The sequence below is a fragment of the Canis lupus genome, chromosome X, assembly GCF_003254725.2.
Source record: "Canis lupus dingo isolate Sandy chromosome X, ASM325472v2, whole genome shotgun sequence".
Lineage (NCBI taxonomy): Eukaryota > Metazoa > Chordata > Mammalia > Carnivora > Canidae > Canis > Canis lupus.
The window spans coordinates 64,703,127-64,722,180 of record NC_064281.1 but is presented as its reverse complement, the minus strand read 5'-3'; the positions used below and the strand labels follow the sequence as shown (position 1 = coordinate 64,722,180).

The following is a 19,054-nucleotide window of genomic DNA, read 5'->3' as shown; positions in this document are numbered from 1 at the left end:
CACAATAGGGTCAATATGGAAAGAGCCCAAATGTCTATTAACTGATGAATGGATAAAGAAGCAGTGGTATGAACATATATATATACATACATATATATGTATATATATACATATACATATATATGAATATTACTCATTATTCAAAAAGAATGAAAACTTGCCATGTGCAATGACATGGTTGAAACTAGTGAGTATTATGCTAAGCAAAATAAGTCAATGAGAGAAAGACAAATACCATATGATCTCGCTCATGTGAAATTTAAAAACAAAATAGGTGAATGTAGGAGAAGGGAAGGAAAAGAGGAAAATAGAGGGGGAGGCCAAGCATACGAGACTTAACTGTGGGAAGGAAACTGAGGGTTGCTGGAAGGTAAGTAGTTGGGGAGGATATCATAACTGGGTGATGGGCATTAAGGAAGCCACTTGATGTTATGAGCACTGGGTGTCATAAGCAAATGATGAATCACTAAATTCTACCTCTGAAACTTATACTACAGTATATGTTACCTAAGATGTATTTAAATTAAAAAAATAAAGAACAATGAATTTTCTGAATGTAAAAAAATGATTACACAATTATTCATAATACTTTGAATGTAAATTGCCCAAATACTCAATTCAAAAGATGTACGCTAAGTGAATGGATAAAAACCAAGACTCCTTGGGGTGCCTGGGTATCTTAGTCAGTTAAACATCTGACTCTTGATTTCAGCTCAGGTCATGATCTCTGGGTCTTGGGATCAAGGTTGGTGTCAGGTTCCATACTCAGCGCAGATTCTCTCTCCCTCTCCCTCTGCCCCTTGCCCCTCTCATTCTCTTTCTCTTTCTCTCTATCTCTCTCTCTTTCTCTCTGTCTCTCTCGTGCATATGCACACACATGCATGCTTTCTTTCTCTTTCTCAAATAAATAAAATCTCAAAAAAACACAAGACTCATCTATGTTACCCAGAAGAGATTCACTTCAGACTTAAAGGCACATGCAGATTGAAAGCAAAGGGGTGGAAAAACATCATGCAAATGGAAGCAAAAATAACGCTAGGTAGTAATACTTATATAGGACAAAATATATTTTAAAACAAACACTTAAACAAAAGACAAAGTAATACACTGCTTAGCGATACAGGGAAAAATCCAGTCAGAAGATGTGACAATTTTAAATGTCTATGCACCCATAATGGGTGCACCCATATACATAAAGTAAGTATCAACAGACTAAAGGAAGAAATTGACAATATTACAATACTAGTAGGGAAATTTAACACACTTTTATGGGAATAAATATACCATCCAGGCAGAAAATCAACAAGGAAAGAGTGGCTTTGAGTGACACATTGAACCAGATGGAGCTAACAGATTCAGAACATTCTAGTCAATGTGTGGAATGTACATTCTTTTCAAGGGCACATGGAATCTTCCTCCAAGTAAATCAAATGTTATGCCACAAAAGAAGTCTGAATCAATTCAAAAATTTGAAAATCATATCATGCATCTTTTCTAACTATAATTCTATGAAATTAGAAATCAATCACAAAAAAATTGGAAAGAACACAAGTACACAGTAACATGCTACTAAGCAATGAATAGGTCCTACAAGAGAAAAAAGGGGAAATAAAAAAGTACATGAAGACAGATGAAGATGAAAACCCAACAGTGAGGCACCCAGATGGCTCATTCAGTTTGAGTTCAGCTCAGGTCATGATCTCAGAATCTTTGTATCAAGCCCTACATCATGCTCCACACTCAACATGGAGTTGGCTTCTTCCTCTCCCTCTGCTCTTCCCTCTACTTTTGTATTCTCTCTCAAATAGATAAAATATTTTATGTTTATTTATTTTTAAATTATTTATTTATTCATCACACACACACAGACACACACACACACACACACACACACACACACAGAGGCAGAGGGAGAAGCAAGCTCCATGCAGGGAGCCCGATGTGGGACTGGATCCTGGGACTCCAGGATCATGCCCTGGGCCAAAAGCAGGTGCTAAACCACTGAGCCACTCAGGGATCCCCTAGATAAAACATTAAAAAACAAAGCAACCACAAACTACCAAAAAAAAATAAAAGGTAACTGTAAAGGAAAATTTACAGTAATACAGCCTTACTTCAAGTAGCAGCAAGAAAAATCTCAAACAATCTAATTTTGTACCTAAAGGAACTAGAAGAACAAAGCCCCAAGCCAGTAGAATAAAGGAAATAATAATAGAGGAGAAATACATGAAATAGACACAGAAAACAATAAAACATCAATTAAATGAGAACTATTTTTTTGAAAAAATCAACAAGATTGATAAACATTTTGCTAGACTCAGTAAGAAGAAAAGAAAGAGGACTCAAATAAATGTAATCAGACATGAAGGAGGAGAAATAATAACTGACACCAGAAAAATATGTAGGAATAGAAGGGAAATTATGAATCACTAGATGGCATCAAATTGAACAAACTAAAAGAAATGACTAAATTCCTAGAAGCATATAACTTTCCAAAAATGAATCAGGAAGAAATAGAAAATTTAAATAGACTATTACTAGTGATGAAATTGAATCAGTAATAAAAATAAACTTCTAACAAACAAGTGTAGAACTGAGAGATTCAGTGGGTTCTACCAAGTATTTAAAGAAGAGTTAATACCTATTTTTCTCAAACTATTTGAGAAAATAGAAGGGAAAGGAAAGAGGAAAGCACAAAAATTATTCTACAAGACAAGCATAACTCTGATACACAAACCAGAAGAAGACATGACAAAAAAATATATATCTTTTTTACCCATTCACCTAGGGACCCAAGGGATACTTGGGTTGCTTCCATATTTGATGAAATACAAGAAATAACTATAAATGTGTATATATATATATATATTTTTTCAAATTACAGTTTTCGTATTTTAGGCAAATCACCCAGGACTGGAATTATTGGATCATATGGTAATTTAATTTTCAATTTTTGAGGAACTTCCATAATGTTTTCCACTGTGGCTGCACCAATTAGTAGTCAGTACCATATGCTAAGAGAACCAGGAAGAGACTTGCCCACATTTGTGTGTGGCAATAGCCCTTGGTACCAGCTTTGGACACTGTAGTAGTCCATGACCCACCTTCAGCTCCTCTCAACCATGGTCCAAAATATCCTGGACAACACTATCTTAATGGTTACCCACGTATGAAACTTTGTTAAAGTCCTAGTTTCTAGTGAAGAAGTTATAGCACACAATTAAGTTTAAAAAAAAGGCTGCATGGAAAGAGTAAGAGGAACAGTTGGAACAGTTGAAGCAGTACAGCTTACTGCCAAAAGAGATCTTCTTGGTCTCTGATTTCTTCCATGGGGGACAGTGAAAGTGTGTGAATGCCTAGTTTCCTTAGCTGTGTGGGACAATGTCAAAAAGGTCCATTTCTCTCTCATCACATCCAGAGTATTGAGTCATGAGCAGCGTGACTATGGACAAGAAGAGGCAGAGAGAGCAGCAGATGACTCTCAGAAGGCATTAAATGAATATGAACCCAACTGTGTTAAAGACTACATCAAGAAGCCTACTCATGAGCTTCTGGGAATGCCTTTCCAATGGATCCTTAAACTGGTCCATGGGCATTCCCAAACACTGTGTGTCTCACCCATACATACTCCCATATTGTGTTTGGCTGCCTGTGCATGCTCCTGCTGGTGGTGAATGTGAGCTTTGACAAATCGCTAGTGAGAATGCACATGAACCTAACATGATTCTGTGGACCAAGAAATACCACAAACTTGAGCTTTATTGCTGCTTCTTGTGAAATAAAAACAGGCTGTCTGCACTTGTCCTCATGCTTTGCAAGATCAAGAAAATAATTCAAGTTTAAGAATTCTTTCACAAAAGGGAGCAAGAAGCATGGAGCATATATATATCCATACAAGGTCTGAGAGATCCTCAGAATTCCTAGCAGAGAAGGAAGCTATTTATCTTTTGAAGTCAATCAGTAAAGAATGGGCAAGGTGACTACTACTTCAAATATGAAAACAACATGCAAAATTTCAAGGAACATGAAGCATCAAGGATTGTAGACACCACAAAAGGATTACAGTAATTTTTCAGTAACCAAACACAAAATAATGAATATTTATGATTTACCTGATAAAGAATTCAAAATAGCTATTTTAAGGAAGCTAGCTCACTGAACTATAAAAACACAGAAAAATAATTCAAAAAATGAGGCAAACAATACACAAGCAAATTGAGTAGTTTAACAAAAAGGATAGAAAACATAAAAGAAAGAAATTCTGGAGCTGTAAAACATAATGGATGAAATAAAAAATTAATAAAGAACAAAAGCAGAAAAGATAAAACAGAAGAAAAGAATGTATGAATTAGAAGACAGAATCCTTTAAATTATTGAGTAAAATGAAAACAAAAAATATAATGAAAAATATTTAGGAAAGCTTAGATAATTTATGACATGCAATCAAAAGAATCTATTAATTATCGAAGTCAGAAGTCTTACAAGCCAGGAGAGAGTGGGATGATATATACAAAAAGCTGAAAGAAGAAAATAAATTGCCAGTGTAAACCACTCTATTTTAAAAGTTGTCCTTCAGAAATTATGGAGAAAAATAATTTTCCAGACAAACAAAGCTGAGGGAGTAAATTATCACTAGACCCTTTTTTTCCTTCAAGAAATGCTGAAAGAGGGATCCCTGGGTGGCGCAGCGGTTTGGCGCCTGCCTTTGGCTCAGGGCGCGATCCTGGAGACCCGGGATCCAATCCCACGTCGGGCTCCCGGTACATGGAGCCTGCTTCTCCCTCTGCCTGTATCTCTGTCTCTGTCTCTCTCTCTCTCTCTGTGTGACTATCATAAATAAATAAAAAATTTAAAAAAAGAAATGCTGAAAGAAGTTCTTCAAGCTGAAATGAAAACACTAATTAGTAACACAAAATACATTTTTATATTTAACACACTGGTGAAAGTAATATATAGTTAAATTTAGAACACTCTAGTACTTCAATATAAATATATATGTATATATATATAAAATAATAATATATTGACCACTACTTAATTAAAGTTAAGTAGTTATCAGCTTACAATAAACTATCATATTTATAAGATGTTTTCTGTAACACTGATGTTAAAGAGAAGGGAATTCAAGCAGATTACTGGGGAAAATAATAAAGTCACAAAGAAGGAAGCAAGGGAAGAAGAACTAATAAGGAAACTATAAAACAGCCAGGAAATAATTAATAAGATGTTACTTGTAAATCCTTACCTATCAATAATTACTCTAAATAAAAATGAACTAAATTCTCCATAGTCATAAGATGGTGGAATGAATTAGAAAACAAGAAATAATTATATGAAGCTTACAAGAGTGACACTTAAGCTTTAAGGACTTATACAGTCTCAAAGTGAGGTGATTGAAAAACATATTCCATGCAAGTGGAAACCAAAGGGAGCAGGGGAAACTATAATTATATTGCATTAATAGACTTTAAGCCACAAACAGTAAGGGCGGGGCAAGGTCAGTACATAATGATAGAGGTATCAATTTGTCAAGAGTATATTGCAATGGTTAAATATATAAGCAACACACACACACACATATATATGATTATTTATTTATTAGAGAAAGAAAGCATGAGTGAGGTGCAGGGGAGCAGACTCCCTGCTCAGCAGGGAGCCAGACATGAGGCCAGATCCCAGGACCATGGGATCATAACCTGAACCAAAGGCAAACACTTCAGGTGCCCTGGGTATCTAAATATATTAAGTAGATACTAAAATATTTGATGAGAGAAATAGACAATACTATAATAGTAGGGAACCTCAGTACCCACTTTAAACAACAGATAGATACTCCAGACATAAAATCAGCAAGGAATCATTTAATTTGAACTATATTTTAGGTCAAATGGGCCTAAAAAACATATACAAAAAATTCCATCCAATAGGAGCAAGATACACATTTTCCTTAAGAACACATAGAACAGGGACTCCTGGGTGGCTCAGCGGTTGAGGGTCTGCCATCGGCTCAGGGTGTGATTCTGGGACCTGGGATTGAGCCCCACATTGGGCTTCTTGCACAAAGCCTACTTCTCCCTCTGCCTCTCTCTCTGTGTGTGCGTCTCTCATGAATAAATAAATAAAATCTTAAAAAAACCATATAGAACAAGCTCCATTATAGGTCATATGAAAAGTCACAAAATAAGTCTTAACAAATTTAAGAAAATTGAAATTTTATCAAATATCTTTTCCAAACACAATGGTATTAAACTAGAAATCAATGACCAAGAGGCAAACTGGAAAATCTACAAATATGTTGGAACTCATGAACACCTAATGGATCAAAGAAGAAAGGAAAAGGGAAATAAAAAAAATAGCTTTGACATAAATGGATACGGAAACATATCAAAACTTATATGATGCTGCAAAAACAGTTCTAAGAATAAAATTTAACACAATAACTACATTATGGAAAAAAAGAATGAGCTTAAACAATCTAATTTGACATCTCAAGAAATAGAAAAAGAACAAAGTTCAAAGTTAGAAGAAAGGAAATATAAAGACTAGAACAGAAATACATCAAATACAGATTAAGAAAATAATGAAAAATATTTAAAAAACCTAAGAGCTAGTTTTTGAAAAGATAAAATTGATGAAACTTTAACTAGACTAACTGAAAACAGAGGAAAGATTCAAATAAATTAAATTATTAATAAAAAGGAGACATTACAACCGATACGACAGAAATATAAAAAGTCATAAAAAACTACTATGAAGAATTATATGCCAACAAATTTTTAAAAATAGAAGAAATGCCTGAACTTTTGGAACTCATCTAGAGTGAATCTTTAAAAAAAAAAAAGAGACCATCTAAAATGACACATAGTGAGAGTATAAGCTAGAGTGATAAACATCCTCCCAACAAAGAAATGCCCAGTAACAAAGGACTCCCCTGATGAACTGTACCAAATATTTAAATAATTAATCCAATCCTTCTGAAACACTTCCAAATTCCAAAGGTGACAATATTGCCATTTTGTGAGACATATAAAGACTGTAAAAATAAAGAAATTACAGGCCAATACCTCTATTGAATGTGAATGAAAAAAATCCTCAATAAAATATTAGTAAACTGAATTCAACAGCATATTAAAATGAGTGTACACCATGAAGAATTGGGATTCATCTTTGCAATGTAAAAATGTTCATTAAACCAAAATTAGTAAATATGCTACACCAAATAAAATGAAAGAAAAAATCATATAATTATCTCAACAGATGCAGAAAAAAAGCATTTGACAAAAAACAGCATCCTTTCATATTGAAACTCTCAACAAATTGCATATTAAGGAAATGCAGCTCAATGTAATAAAAACCATTCATTCAGGGAATATAAAAAATAGTGAAAGGGATTAAAGGGGAAAGGAGAGAAAATAAGTGGGAAATACCAGAGAAGGTGACAGAACATTAAAGACTCCTAACTGTGAAACCAAAAATTGGTAGTGCAAGGGGAGGTGGGCACGGGAATGAGGTGATTGGGTGACCTGCACTGAAGGGGGCACTTGACATGATGAACACTGGGTGTTTTACTATATGTTGGCAAATTGAACTCCAATAAATAAATAGATAATAAATAAATAAATAAATAAATAAATAAATAAATAAATAAATAAACAAGAAAGAAGAAAGTACAGTAAGCTGGAGGCATCACAATATCAGATTTCAAGTTATATTAGAAGCTGTAGTGATCAATGCAATATGGTATTGCCACACAAATATACACATAGATCAAAATAATATATTAGAAAACCCTAAAACGAATCCACAACTATTTGGACAATTAATCTTCAACAAGGTAGAAAGGATATACAATGGGGGAAATACAGTCTCTTCAAAAATGGTGCTGGGTAACCTAGACAAAAACATACAAAAGAATGAAATTGCACCTCTTTCTTACACCATACACAAAAAAATAAATTTGAAATGGATGAAAGATCTAAATATAAGATTTGAAGCCATCAAAATCCTGGAGGAAAACACAATCAGCAACCTCTTTGACATCAGCCATAATAATTTTTCATTAGATATGTCTCCAAACAGAAGCAAAACAGAAGTAAAAATAAATAGTTGGGACTTCCTCAAACTAAAAAGGGGCACAGCAAAGAAACAATCAACAAAACTAAAAGACAGCTATAAAATGGGAGAAGATATTTGCAAATAATTTAAATCTTTTTAAATTCAAATTCATTTTATTTAATATATACTGTATTATTAGTTTCAGAGGTAGAATTTAGTGATTCATCACTTGGATATAACACCCAGTGCTCATTACTCAAATATCCTTAAAGTCCATCACCAAATTACTCCATGCTTCCACACACTTCCCCTCCAGCAACATTCATTTTGTTTCCTATAGTTAAGAGTCTCTTATGGTTATCTGATAAAAGATTAGTATCCAATATACATAAAGAACATATAAAATTTAACATAAAAAATGAATAATGCAATTCAAAATTGTGCAGAAGACTTGGATAGACATTTTATCAAGGAAGACATACACATGGCCAAAAGACACAAGAAAAGATGTCAACATCACTAATCATCAGGAAAATACAAATCAAAACTCTAATGAGATATCACCTCACACCTATCAGAATCGTTTATTTTTAAAAAAATTTTAAAGATTTTATTGGGACACCTGGGTGGCACAGTGGTTGGGCATCTGCCTTGTGCTCAGGTCTTTATTTATTTATTCCTGACAGACACACAGAGAGAGGCAGAGACACAGGCAAAGGGAAAAGCAGGCTCCCAGCAGGGAGCCCGATGCCGGACTCAATCTCAGATCCCCAGATCACGACCTGAGCCCAAGGCAGGCACCCAACCACTGAGCCACCCAGGCGTCCTTATCAGAATGGTTTAAATCAATAACACAAGAAACAATTTTTGGCAGGTAGGTAGAGAAAGGGGAACCCTCTTACACTGTTGGTGTAAATGCAAAATGGTGTAGGCCTTCTGAAAAACACTATGGAGGTTCATCAAAAAGTTAAAAGTATATTTACCCTATAATCCAGCATTTGCACTACTAAGTATTTACTCAAAGAATAGAAAAATACTAATTCAAAGGGATTGATTGTGCCCCTATGTTTATAGCAACATTATGTTTAATAGTCAAATTATGAAAGCAGTGTAAGTGCCAATCAATATATGAATGAATAAAGAAGTTGCATACATGTAATAGAATATTGCATATATAATAGGACTTATTCAGCCATAAAAGAAGATTGAAATCTTGCCATTACAATCATGTGGATGAAGCTAGAGAGTATTATGCAAAGCAAATAAGTCAGAGAAAGACAAATACTGTATGATTTCACTCGTATGTGGAACTTAAGAAATAAACCAAATGAGCAAAGAAAAAAACAGAGAGAGGCAAACTTAGAAACACACTCTTAATTACAGACAAAAAAAAATGATGGTTACCAGAACAGAGGTGATCAAGGGGAAGGATTAAATAAGTGATAGGAGTTAATGAAAGAAATTCTTGTGAGAAGCACCAGGTAAGTATTGAATCGGTAATTTTATACCTGAAACTAATACTACAGTAATTGTTAACCAGAATTTAAATAAAAATAAAAAAGTAAAAGTAAATAATCTAATTCAGAAGAGTTAAAAAAATAAAGTTCTTACAAATATATTTATCCAAGGAAATTAAATATTTTTACACTGAAAATGTCATACATTGATGAAAGGAAATGAAAACATTAAAAAATGGAAAGATATCTCAACTTCATGTATCAGTAGAATATTGTTAAAACGCTGGGATGCCTGGATGGCTCAGTGGTTCAGTGTCTGCCTTTGGCTCACGGAGTGATTCTGGGGTCCGGGATCAAGTTCCACATTGGTCTCCTTGCAGGCAGCCTGCCTCTCCCTCTGCCTATGTCTCTGCCTCTCTCTCTTCTCCCTCCCTCCCTTCCTCCCTCCCTCCCTCTCTCTCTCTCTCTCTCTGTATCTCTCATGAATAAATAAATAAAATATTTTAAAAAATACTGTGAAAATGCCAATACTACTAAATCCATCTAGAGATTAAATGCAATCCTGATCAAAATTCCAATAGAATTTTCCCACAGAATTATAACTAACAATACTAAGATTTGTATGGAAGCACAAGACTATGAATAGCCAAAACAGTCCCAAGAAAGAGGAATAATATGGAGATATTACTCTTTGATTGCAAACTAAAGCACAAATATATAGTAATTAAAACAGTATGGTACTGGAATAAAAACAGACATAGAACAATGGAATGTAATGAAAAACAGAGAAAGAAACCCATGCATATAAAATCAACTAATCCTTCATGAGGACACCAAGAACATACAATAGGTAATGATCATCTTTTCAATAAATGGTTCTGGGATAAGTGTATATACACATACAAAGGAATAAAAGTGGAACTCTATCTTACACAAATCACAAAAATTAAGTTTAAAATGAGTTAAAACTTAAACATAAGAACTGAAACTTTTCAACTTATAGAAGAAAACATAGGAAGAAAGATTTTTGATATGCCCTTGATATTGATTTTTTAATATATGTCACTAAAAGTTCAGGCAACAAAAGCAAATATAAATACATGGGACTATATAAAACTTAGCTTTTGCAAAGCAAATGAACAATTGTTAATATTGAAAAGCAGCATGTTGAAAGGGAGAGAATATTTGGAAACCAATTATCTGACAAAGGGTTAATACCCATAATATTTAGGTAACTTACATAACTCAATATTAAAAATAGCAGACTGATTTAAAAATAGACAAATGGGGCAGCCCCGGTGGTGCAGCGGTTTGGCGCCGCCTGCAGCCTGGGGTGTGATCCTGCAGACCTGGGATGGAGTTCCGCATCGGGCTCCCTGCATGGAGCTTGCTTCTCCCTCTGCAAGCTCTCTCTCTCTCTCTCTCTCTCTTTCTCTCTCTCTCTATGTCTCTATGAATAAATAAATAAAATCCTAAAATAAATAAATAAATAAAAATAGACAAATTACCTGAATAGACATTTTTCAAAGAAGGCATAAAAATGGTTAACAGGTATATTTAAAAATGCACCAAATATATAAGCAACAAAACAAAAATAAAGTGAAATTACATCACACTGAAAGCTTCTGTACATCAAAAGGAAAAATCATTGAAATGAAATGGAATGGGACAAAATATTTTGAAACTGTCTGATAAGAGGTTAACATACAATATGAGATACTCATACAACTCAATAGAGAAAAACAAATAATCAAAAAATTTTGAGTTTTAAATGTGCAAAGTAAACAAGAGAGTGGCAAATCATAAAGCAGACTTAACTGTAGGGGACAAACTGAGGGTTGCTGGAGGGGAGGTGTCTGTGGGTATCAGTTAAATGGATGATGGGTATAAAGGACAATACTTGTAATGAGCACTGAGTGTTCTATGTAAGCAACAGATCACTACACATGAAAATAACACTATACAGTATGTTAACTAACTGGCATTTAAATAAAAACTAAATAATCATTTTTTCCAAAGGAGCCACACAAAAGGCCAACAGATACATGCAGAGATGCTCAGCAAACCTAATCATCAGGGTAGCCCATATCAAAACTAGAGTGAGACATCACTTCTCATCCGTTAAAATGTCTCTTACCAAATATGAGAACTAAGTGCTGGTGAGGCTGTAGAGAAAAAGGGAACCTTTGTGCCCTCTAGCAGGGACAAATGTAAATTGGTACAGTCAGTATGAACAACAGGATGAGGTTCTTCAGTAATTAAAAATAGAACTATCAAATGATACAGCAATCCCACTTCTGGGTATTTATACAAAGCAAATCAGAAATCAAATCACTCTATAAAAGATTATATATATATTTCAGCCATGAGAAAGGGAGAAATCCTGTCATTTATGACAATAGAGATGGAACCTGAGGGCATTATCTAAAGCAAAATAAATTAGGCAGAAAGATAATACTGTATGATTACGCTTATATGTGGATTGTAAAGAGGCTTATTTCACTGAAACAGTACAATGGTGATTCTCTGGGGCTGGGTAGCATAGGGGAAATTCAGAGATGTTCAAAGGGTACAAACTTCCAGTCATAAGATGAATATGTTGCAGTGATTATAGTTAACAATGATGTATTATATACTTGAAATTTGGTAAAAGAGTAGACCTCAAATGTTCTCATCATAAAAAAAGAAATGGTAATTATATGATGTGATGGAGATGTTAACTAATCCTGCAATGGTCATAATTCTGCAATGCATATGAACCTCAAATCATCACATTGTACACCTCAAACTTACACAGTTATATGTCAATTATGTTTCAAAGAAAAAAGACCAAAAAATGAGGATACAGAAGATAAGTTAATTATAGGAGGCATATCCTTAAGTAGTGAAGAAAAATCCAATGCCCAGTGTTATGAGTTGAATTATGTCTCCCATAAAGATACATTCAAGTCCTATCATTTAGTACCTGTGAATTTGACCTTATTTGGAAACAGGGTCTTTGCAGATGTAATCAAGTTTAAATGAGGTCATACTGGATTAAGATGGGTTCTAATTCAATATTTGATGTTCTTATGAGAAGAAGGGAATTTGGACACTGACACACACAGACAGGGAGAGTATGCCATGTGATGACTGAGGCAGAGACTGGGGTGACGTATCTACAATCCAAGGAATGCCAATGATTGCTAGAAACTGCCAGAAGCTAGAAGAGTCATGGGATACATTCTTCCTCAGAGCCTTGAGAAGAAGCCCATAATGCTGCCATCTTGATTTTGGACTTTTAGTTTCCAGAAATATGAGACAATAAACTTCTAATATTTTAGGCTAGCTAGTTTGTGGTAATTTGCTTCAGCAGCCCTAGGAAACTAATACAACTTAAGTTATATTTAGATATGAGCAAGAAGAAGGTTCCTACTACAATAGGAGGAAGGCAGAAAAAGGGATTTAAAGATACACATAGACTAGTATATTTAGTTGTGGAAATAGTGAAAATTTCCCTTATTTTCCTCTAATAGCCAAGAGTGGGGTGGAAATCTATTTAAATTTAAGAGAAAAAATATAAGAAATAGTCATCTTAAAGGAGAGATTTGAACAGATGAGTGAAGTTTAATAGCATTGCCAGATATCTTTAATGGCCCACTTGCAGTTTAATATTATAAATTAAGCCAATTATCATGGTTACAAGGTTTTCCTCAGCCATATTCAACTTGCAAAAGTGCTACTGGGAAGTAATGGGGAAGTTGGATTTATCTAAAATTAAGGTTTTGTCAAAGAAATGTCAAAGGGAGAGTGGGTAAAGGGAATTGAAGTTGTATGCAGGAAATTATTTGTATTGGTTCACCATTAGTCTATAAGAACTTAAGATTGGTGAAGATCTATAAAGGGTAAGAACAGAAGTAAAGCCATAAGGAGAGGACTAATGAGCAATAGTTCAAAGGTAGTAAAATTAATAGTAGATCTTATAGGGGCAGAAGAATTGTTGGAGTGGGGATATTAGTGGTACCTAAAGCAGTGGTTGAAGAATGAAATGTTTGAAATTGAGATTTTGGAGAATTATGAATAGGATTGAGCCACTGAAATAAAATGGAAAGCAATATAATTTGAGAAAATAAAGTCAAATAATCAAGATGTTGGGATATGGAATGATTACATCTTAAAATCATCAGAGATTAAGACGAGAGGTAATGGCAGTGGGCCAGACAGAAAATCATGGCAAAATAAAGGGGATGACCTGGGAGTTAGTAGATGAATATAACAAGGAAAGGTATCAGGTGAGACAATCTGATGACATGAGATTCAAAGGTAGCTATTTTTTAGGGAGTAGAGAATTAAAATGAGTTGGAAATACCATTGAGGAACCAAGCATATATCTATTGCACCTCTGGATCCAGTGGTAGGAAAGGACATGGAAAGGAAAATATCTCCTACTCAAGAGGGCCTCAGGAGAAGCAGTGTATTTGAGAAAAAGCCATGTTTCAGAGAGCATGGATATCATGGATATCATTCATATAGGAGGCAGAGGAGGACATAGAAGATTTTGCTGATGACACTGTTTCAGAGATAGTGCCCAATGGTGATGTAATCCTGAAGCCTTTATGATGTAGGCAGCATCAAACGAGAAATGTCTTTCTAAAAACACTAGGAGCTCAATTTTCATTTCTCAATCAAATCATCATTTTTCTTTCTTCCACGCTGTATCGAAATTTCTGATTTTAAAAGTAATGCATACTAATTGAAAAACATCTAAACATCACAAAAAAAAAGAATCATTTAAAAAGGAAAAATTATTTTAGCCTAGTTTAGTTTTTTTTCTGTAGATTTTGAATTTCTGAGTCAAAGATTTTCCAGATTTTCTTTTCATAAATGAGGTTGTGCAACTTTTTATGTTTACTGGTCATTCACATTTCTTTTTCTATAAAATACCTATTCATAACTTTCAACTTTTTATGTCACCTTAAGAGTATCTTTCTTATTGATTTTATGTTTTTTTAAAGATTTTATTTTACTTATTTATTCATGAGACACACACACACAGAGAGAGAGAGAGGGACACAAGTAGAGGGAGAAGCAGGCTCCATGCAAGGAGCCTAAGGTGGGACTCAATCCCGGGTCTCCAGGATCACGCCCTGGACTGAAGGCGGCGCTAAATCACTGGGCCACCAGGTCTGCTCTGTTTTTTGTTTTTTTTTTATATTAGATTGTACCATAAGAAAATTCCAGTTTTGTAGGTAAAAGATGATTGAATACTGACAATCTCTTGAGGTTCAACTTAATACACATGGCTATTAGCTGGTGGCTCCAAGTCAATATGGTCTATATTATCTTATTTTTCTTTATAATTTCAGCAATATTATTTTAGAGGAGATCAGCTTTCAAAATAAAGACAAACATTAAAAAATGTGGCCATGAAAGCCTGTAGAAATACTATTGTTTAATTACATATTAATAATATTCATTATTTACCTAATGATTCCTTTTAAAATTCAACTCAGTATACTTTCTTTTATTGGAAACAACAGTAAATCTTCTTTTTTATCAGACCTAAAGAATGGTCTGATTTTCCTTTACATAAAATTAAGTCCATCAAAGCTGTATAATAAAGTCTTACTACATTGTTTCTTGCTTTACATTTTAAATACCTTCACATACATTACTTCCTTTCTCCTTATAATAAGATGTGATTATCAGTACACATACACATGCACACACATATAATTGTTAAGACTATCAGCTATTTCATGAAAAATCTTAAAGTATCTAAATCTCAAAGCAAAACACTCGAAATATTGTTGAAAACTTCATACCTATGTCTAAAATTTTAATCTATAAATGAAATTCCATAATAGAAACATTACTTACATTAAAAATATAAATATGTTGCTAAATTGAGCATGTTAGTCATTAAAAATACTAAAAAAACGTATTAAACAAAGTACTTACAATCTTGGAAGAGACATTTCCCCTGCCTGTATGTTACCAGGACTTTAGCATTGTAAATTCAAACTGGGAATGTTGAGTGATGACATCATAAAGAGATTGTTAATAACAGGAAGTTGAAGGGAAAAGACAGAGTAATTATATTTTACAGTGCATAGATGCTTCTGAAATCCATTCCAAAATTGTAACTGTGTTTAAATACAATTCCGAGATTCTCAGAAGCTCAAATTCTCTCAGCTTGATCTGAGAGAATTGGTCATTTTTTAAATGATTGAATCTATTTGCTTGTTTAATAAACATCTCATTATTTGATATCAGACTATTTTAACACAATTGAGCATGCACGTGTGTATATGTGTACATGAAAGGGCTATATGGACTGAAAGGAAAATAAAAGAATATAAACACTTCTCTATTATTTTTTTTTTTTTTTTTTTTTTTTTTTATTTATTTATGATAGTCACAGAGAGAGAGAGAGAGAGAGGCAGAGACACAGGCAGAGGGAGAAGCAGGCTCCATGCACTGGGAGCCTGATGTGGGATTCGATCCCGGGTCTCCAGGATCACGCCCTGGGCCAAAGGCAGGCGCCAAACCGCTGCGCCACCCAGGGATCCCCAACACTTCTCTATTAAAAGCAACTTCAATCTTGTACATTTCCTTCATATTCAGACTTCTCCCCATAAAGATTATATGTATGTTCACAGTAATATTTCCTTAAAATAAATTGAATATAGTTTCTTTTTAGATGTGTAAATTACACAAAGGTACAAGGCCTATTAAAATAGTACCAACTCACCTGAAAAAATGTTTTATTTCTCCCAAAATAAAAAAAATATTATTATATATACACTTATGTTAAAAACCAGTTGTCAAATGCTACTTGGTAGGAAATTTGCAAATATGAACTTTTCAGGATATAAAATGAAAACTCATGCCATAGGTAAGGATATGTACAGGAAGAAAAAAATATCTTGAATGTGCTCTAGATAACAAAAAAATGAGTATCTTCTTGACCCCGGGCAGAGAGGCAATTCATTAGTCATTACATTTGTCACCACTTTTTGTCGTTACTTTTTTTACTTATTTTTGGAAGTGATTTTTTAATTAATTAATTAATTAATTAATTAATTATGTATATTTTTATTGGAGTTCGATTTGCCAACATAGAGTACAACACCCAGTGCTCATCCCTTCAAGTGCCCTCCTCAGTGCCCATCATCCAGTCACCCCGTCCCCCTGCCCACCTCCCCTACCACTACCTCTTGTTTGTTTCCTAGAGTTAGGAGTCTCATGTTCTGTCACCCTCTCAGATATTTCCCAGTCATTTTCTCTCCTTTCCCCTTTAATCATTTTCACTATTTTTATATTCCCTGTGTGAATGAAACCATATAATGTTTGTCATTCTCCGATTGACTTACTTCACTCAGCATAATACCCTCCAGTTTCATCCACGTTAAAGCACATGGTGGGTATTTGTCGTTTCTAATGGCTGAGTAATATTCCATTGTATACATATACCACACATTCTTTATCCATTCATATTTCGATGGACACTGAGGTTCCTTCCACAGTTTGAAAGTGTATTTCTTATGTAAAGCCTTATTTCATTTTTAGGAAATAAAAGGAAAATGTGATCAAAGACACCAAGTAAATTTCACTTGAGCGGTGCTATGCGATCTCAGTATCCTTCCATCAGCCAAAAAGTCCATCAAACATTATCTTCTGTAGAAAAGTAATACAAAACCATTTAATTTGTAAGCCAAAAATTGATCACAATCAATAAAGCAATAAAAGGAACACTATGTCTAAAAAGACCTGAAAAATGTTTCTACCCTAGGGCCCAGTAATTCTAGTCTACTTAGGAATGCATCCTGAGTAACTCATTTCAGCAGAAAGATGTTTATTATAGTTTTACATGAAATTTTAGGGGCACCTGGGTGGCCCAGTGGTTAAGCATCTGGCTTTGGCTCAGGTCCTGATCCCAGGGTTCTGGGATGGAGTTCCACAACAGGCTCCCCACGGGGAGCCTGCTTCTCCCTCTGCCTTTGTCTCTGCCTCTCTCTGTGTGTCTCTTATGAGTGAACAAATAAAATATTTATTAATTTTTAAATTTTGAAGCAGTAATATCTATGAAGATTTAAAGCTATAAAGTATAAATGGCTTGTTTTAACTCATTTGAAGAGTATGCTCAAAGTTTTGTTTATTTGTACATATCATTATTGATTTGAAATTTTAATCATAAGGAAGAAAATTAGTGGAAAGAAGAACCAGAGAAGGGCTTTATAGTAGGAACTAGGAAAGATCTAGGGCTCAAGTAGAATACATGACCTGTACAGTCCCCTCATCAAGGCAATACTGAGGCTTGTCTCCTCCTCTCTTTCCCTTTGTCATATCTCTTTCCTTTTTCTCCCACCTCAGAGCTTTCCCGAATTGTCTTTTAATGAGATATACAACAGGGAAGATTGAAAGCATGCACACATCTACATTGAGATTTGGCTTGGGTTCTGGACTTCTCTCCAATGACCTTGAGCTTTGAAGAAGAAAAAATAACAGTTTCTTTTTTATTTTCAGTCAACAATTTCTGTCTTTAACAACATTCACACAGAGACTAACAGGTGATTACACATTCCATTGAATCTGAAGCCCCCATACCACTTTCTCCCCTATCTTGGTCCTCTCTGCCACTCTATCTCCTTTATTTTTTCCATAGCTCTGATTACATGCTATATAACTTATTTGTTTATTATTTATTACCCACCACTAGAATATAAAGGCCATGAGGGTGGGAATATTTGTTTTATTTACTGATACATTTCCAGTGCCTAAAATAGTGCCTAGCAAAAATAGACACTAAGATATCTTTATTGAATAAACAAATAATACCTATAATTTGGAACACCTGGGTGGCTCAGTGGTAGAGCATTTGCCTTTGGCTCAGGTCATGATCCCGGGGCCCTGGGTTGGAGACCATCATTGGGCTCCCTGGAGGGATCCTACTTCTCCCTCTGCCTACATCTCTGACTCTCTCTGTGTCACTCATGAATAAATAAATAATGAAACTTAAAAAAAATAAAAAATAATAAATCTATATTTTTATTATGTAAGGAAATGTTAGATATCTCAGGTTTTTTCTTTCACTAAAGAAGCATCACTAATGTCTGTAGCCAATGAAAAACTAACATTGAGATGATCAACAAACTGCCACCTACTAATAATGGGACTAAGCTGGTTATTGATTTTGAGCCAAAATTTGTGACTCTGTTCCATTTTCATTTTGCACTGTTCCCCTGCTGTTCTGGTGGTAAGGGTGGAAGTGTTTTGAAGGGATCTGCTTGGAAGTAACATATTAGATTGGAAATCAGGAAAACAGTGTTCAGATGTTGACTTGTCATTAATCATATAGCCCTCGATAAGCCGACTAAATTTTCCTTGGTGTTTCAATCTGTAATAGGGACAGACAGAATAGCTAGTATATCTGGGATGACACAGACTGTTAAGGATGTAAGAGGGTAGTAATCAAGTGATCAAGAGCTATATTCCACATTTCAAAAACTGAGATTGTTTGCATTCTGTGTTAATATATTTTATGTAAATCATTCTGAATG

General features: G+C 34.4%; 1 protein-coding gene across 6 annotated transcripts in view; it reads right to left on the bottom strand.

The window, feature by feature from the left end:
- CYLC1 (cylicin 1) overlaps nt 1-15,534 on the bottom strand; it is a 134,759-nt gene extending 119,225 nt beyond the window's left edge. For 5 of the 6 annotated variants that reach the window (XR_004813018.2, XR_007409410.1, XM_049107595.1 and 2 more), the window contains exon 1: nt 15,453-15,484. Coding sequence is in view for 4 of the 6 variants with exons in the window: in XM_049107595.1 (XP_048963552.1) it covers nt 15,453-15,469 (17 nt within the window). In the remaining 2 variants the exon portion in view is untranslated. Of the gene's footprint in view, nt 1-15,452 lie in introns of all 6 variants that reach the window. The other variant, XM_049107596.1, reaches the window with a different exon arrangement.
- Between the last annotated feature and the right edge of the window lie 3,520 nt (nt 15,535-19,054).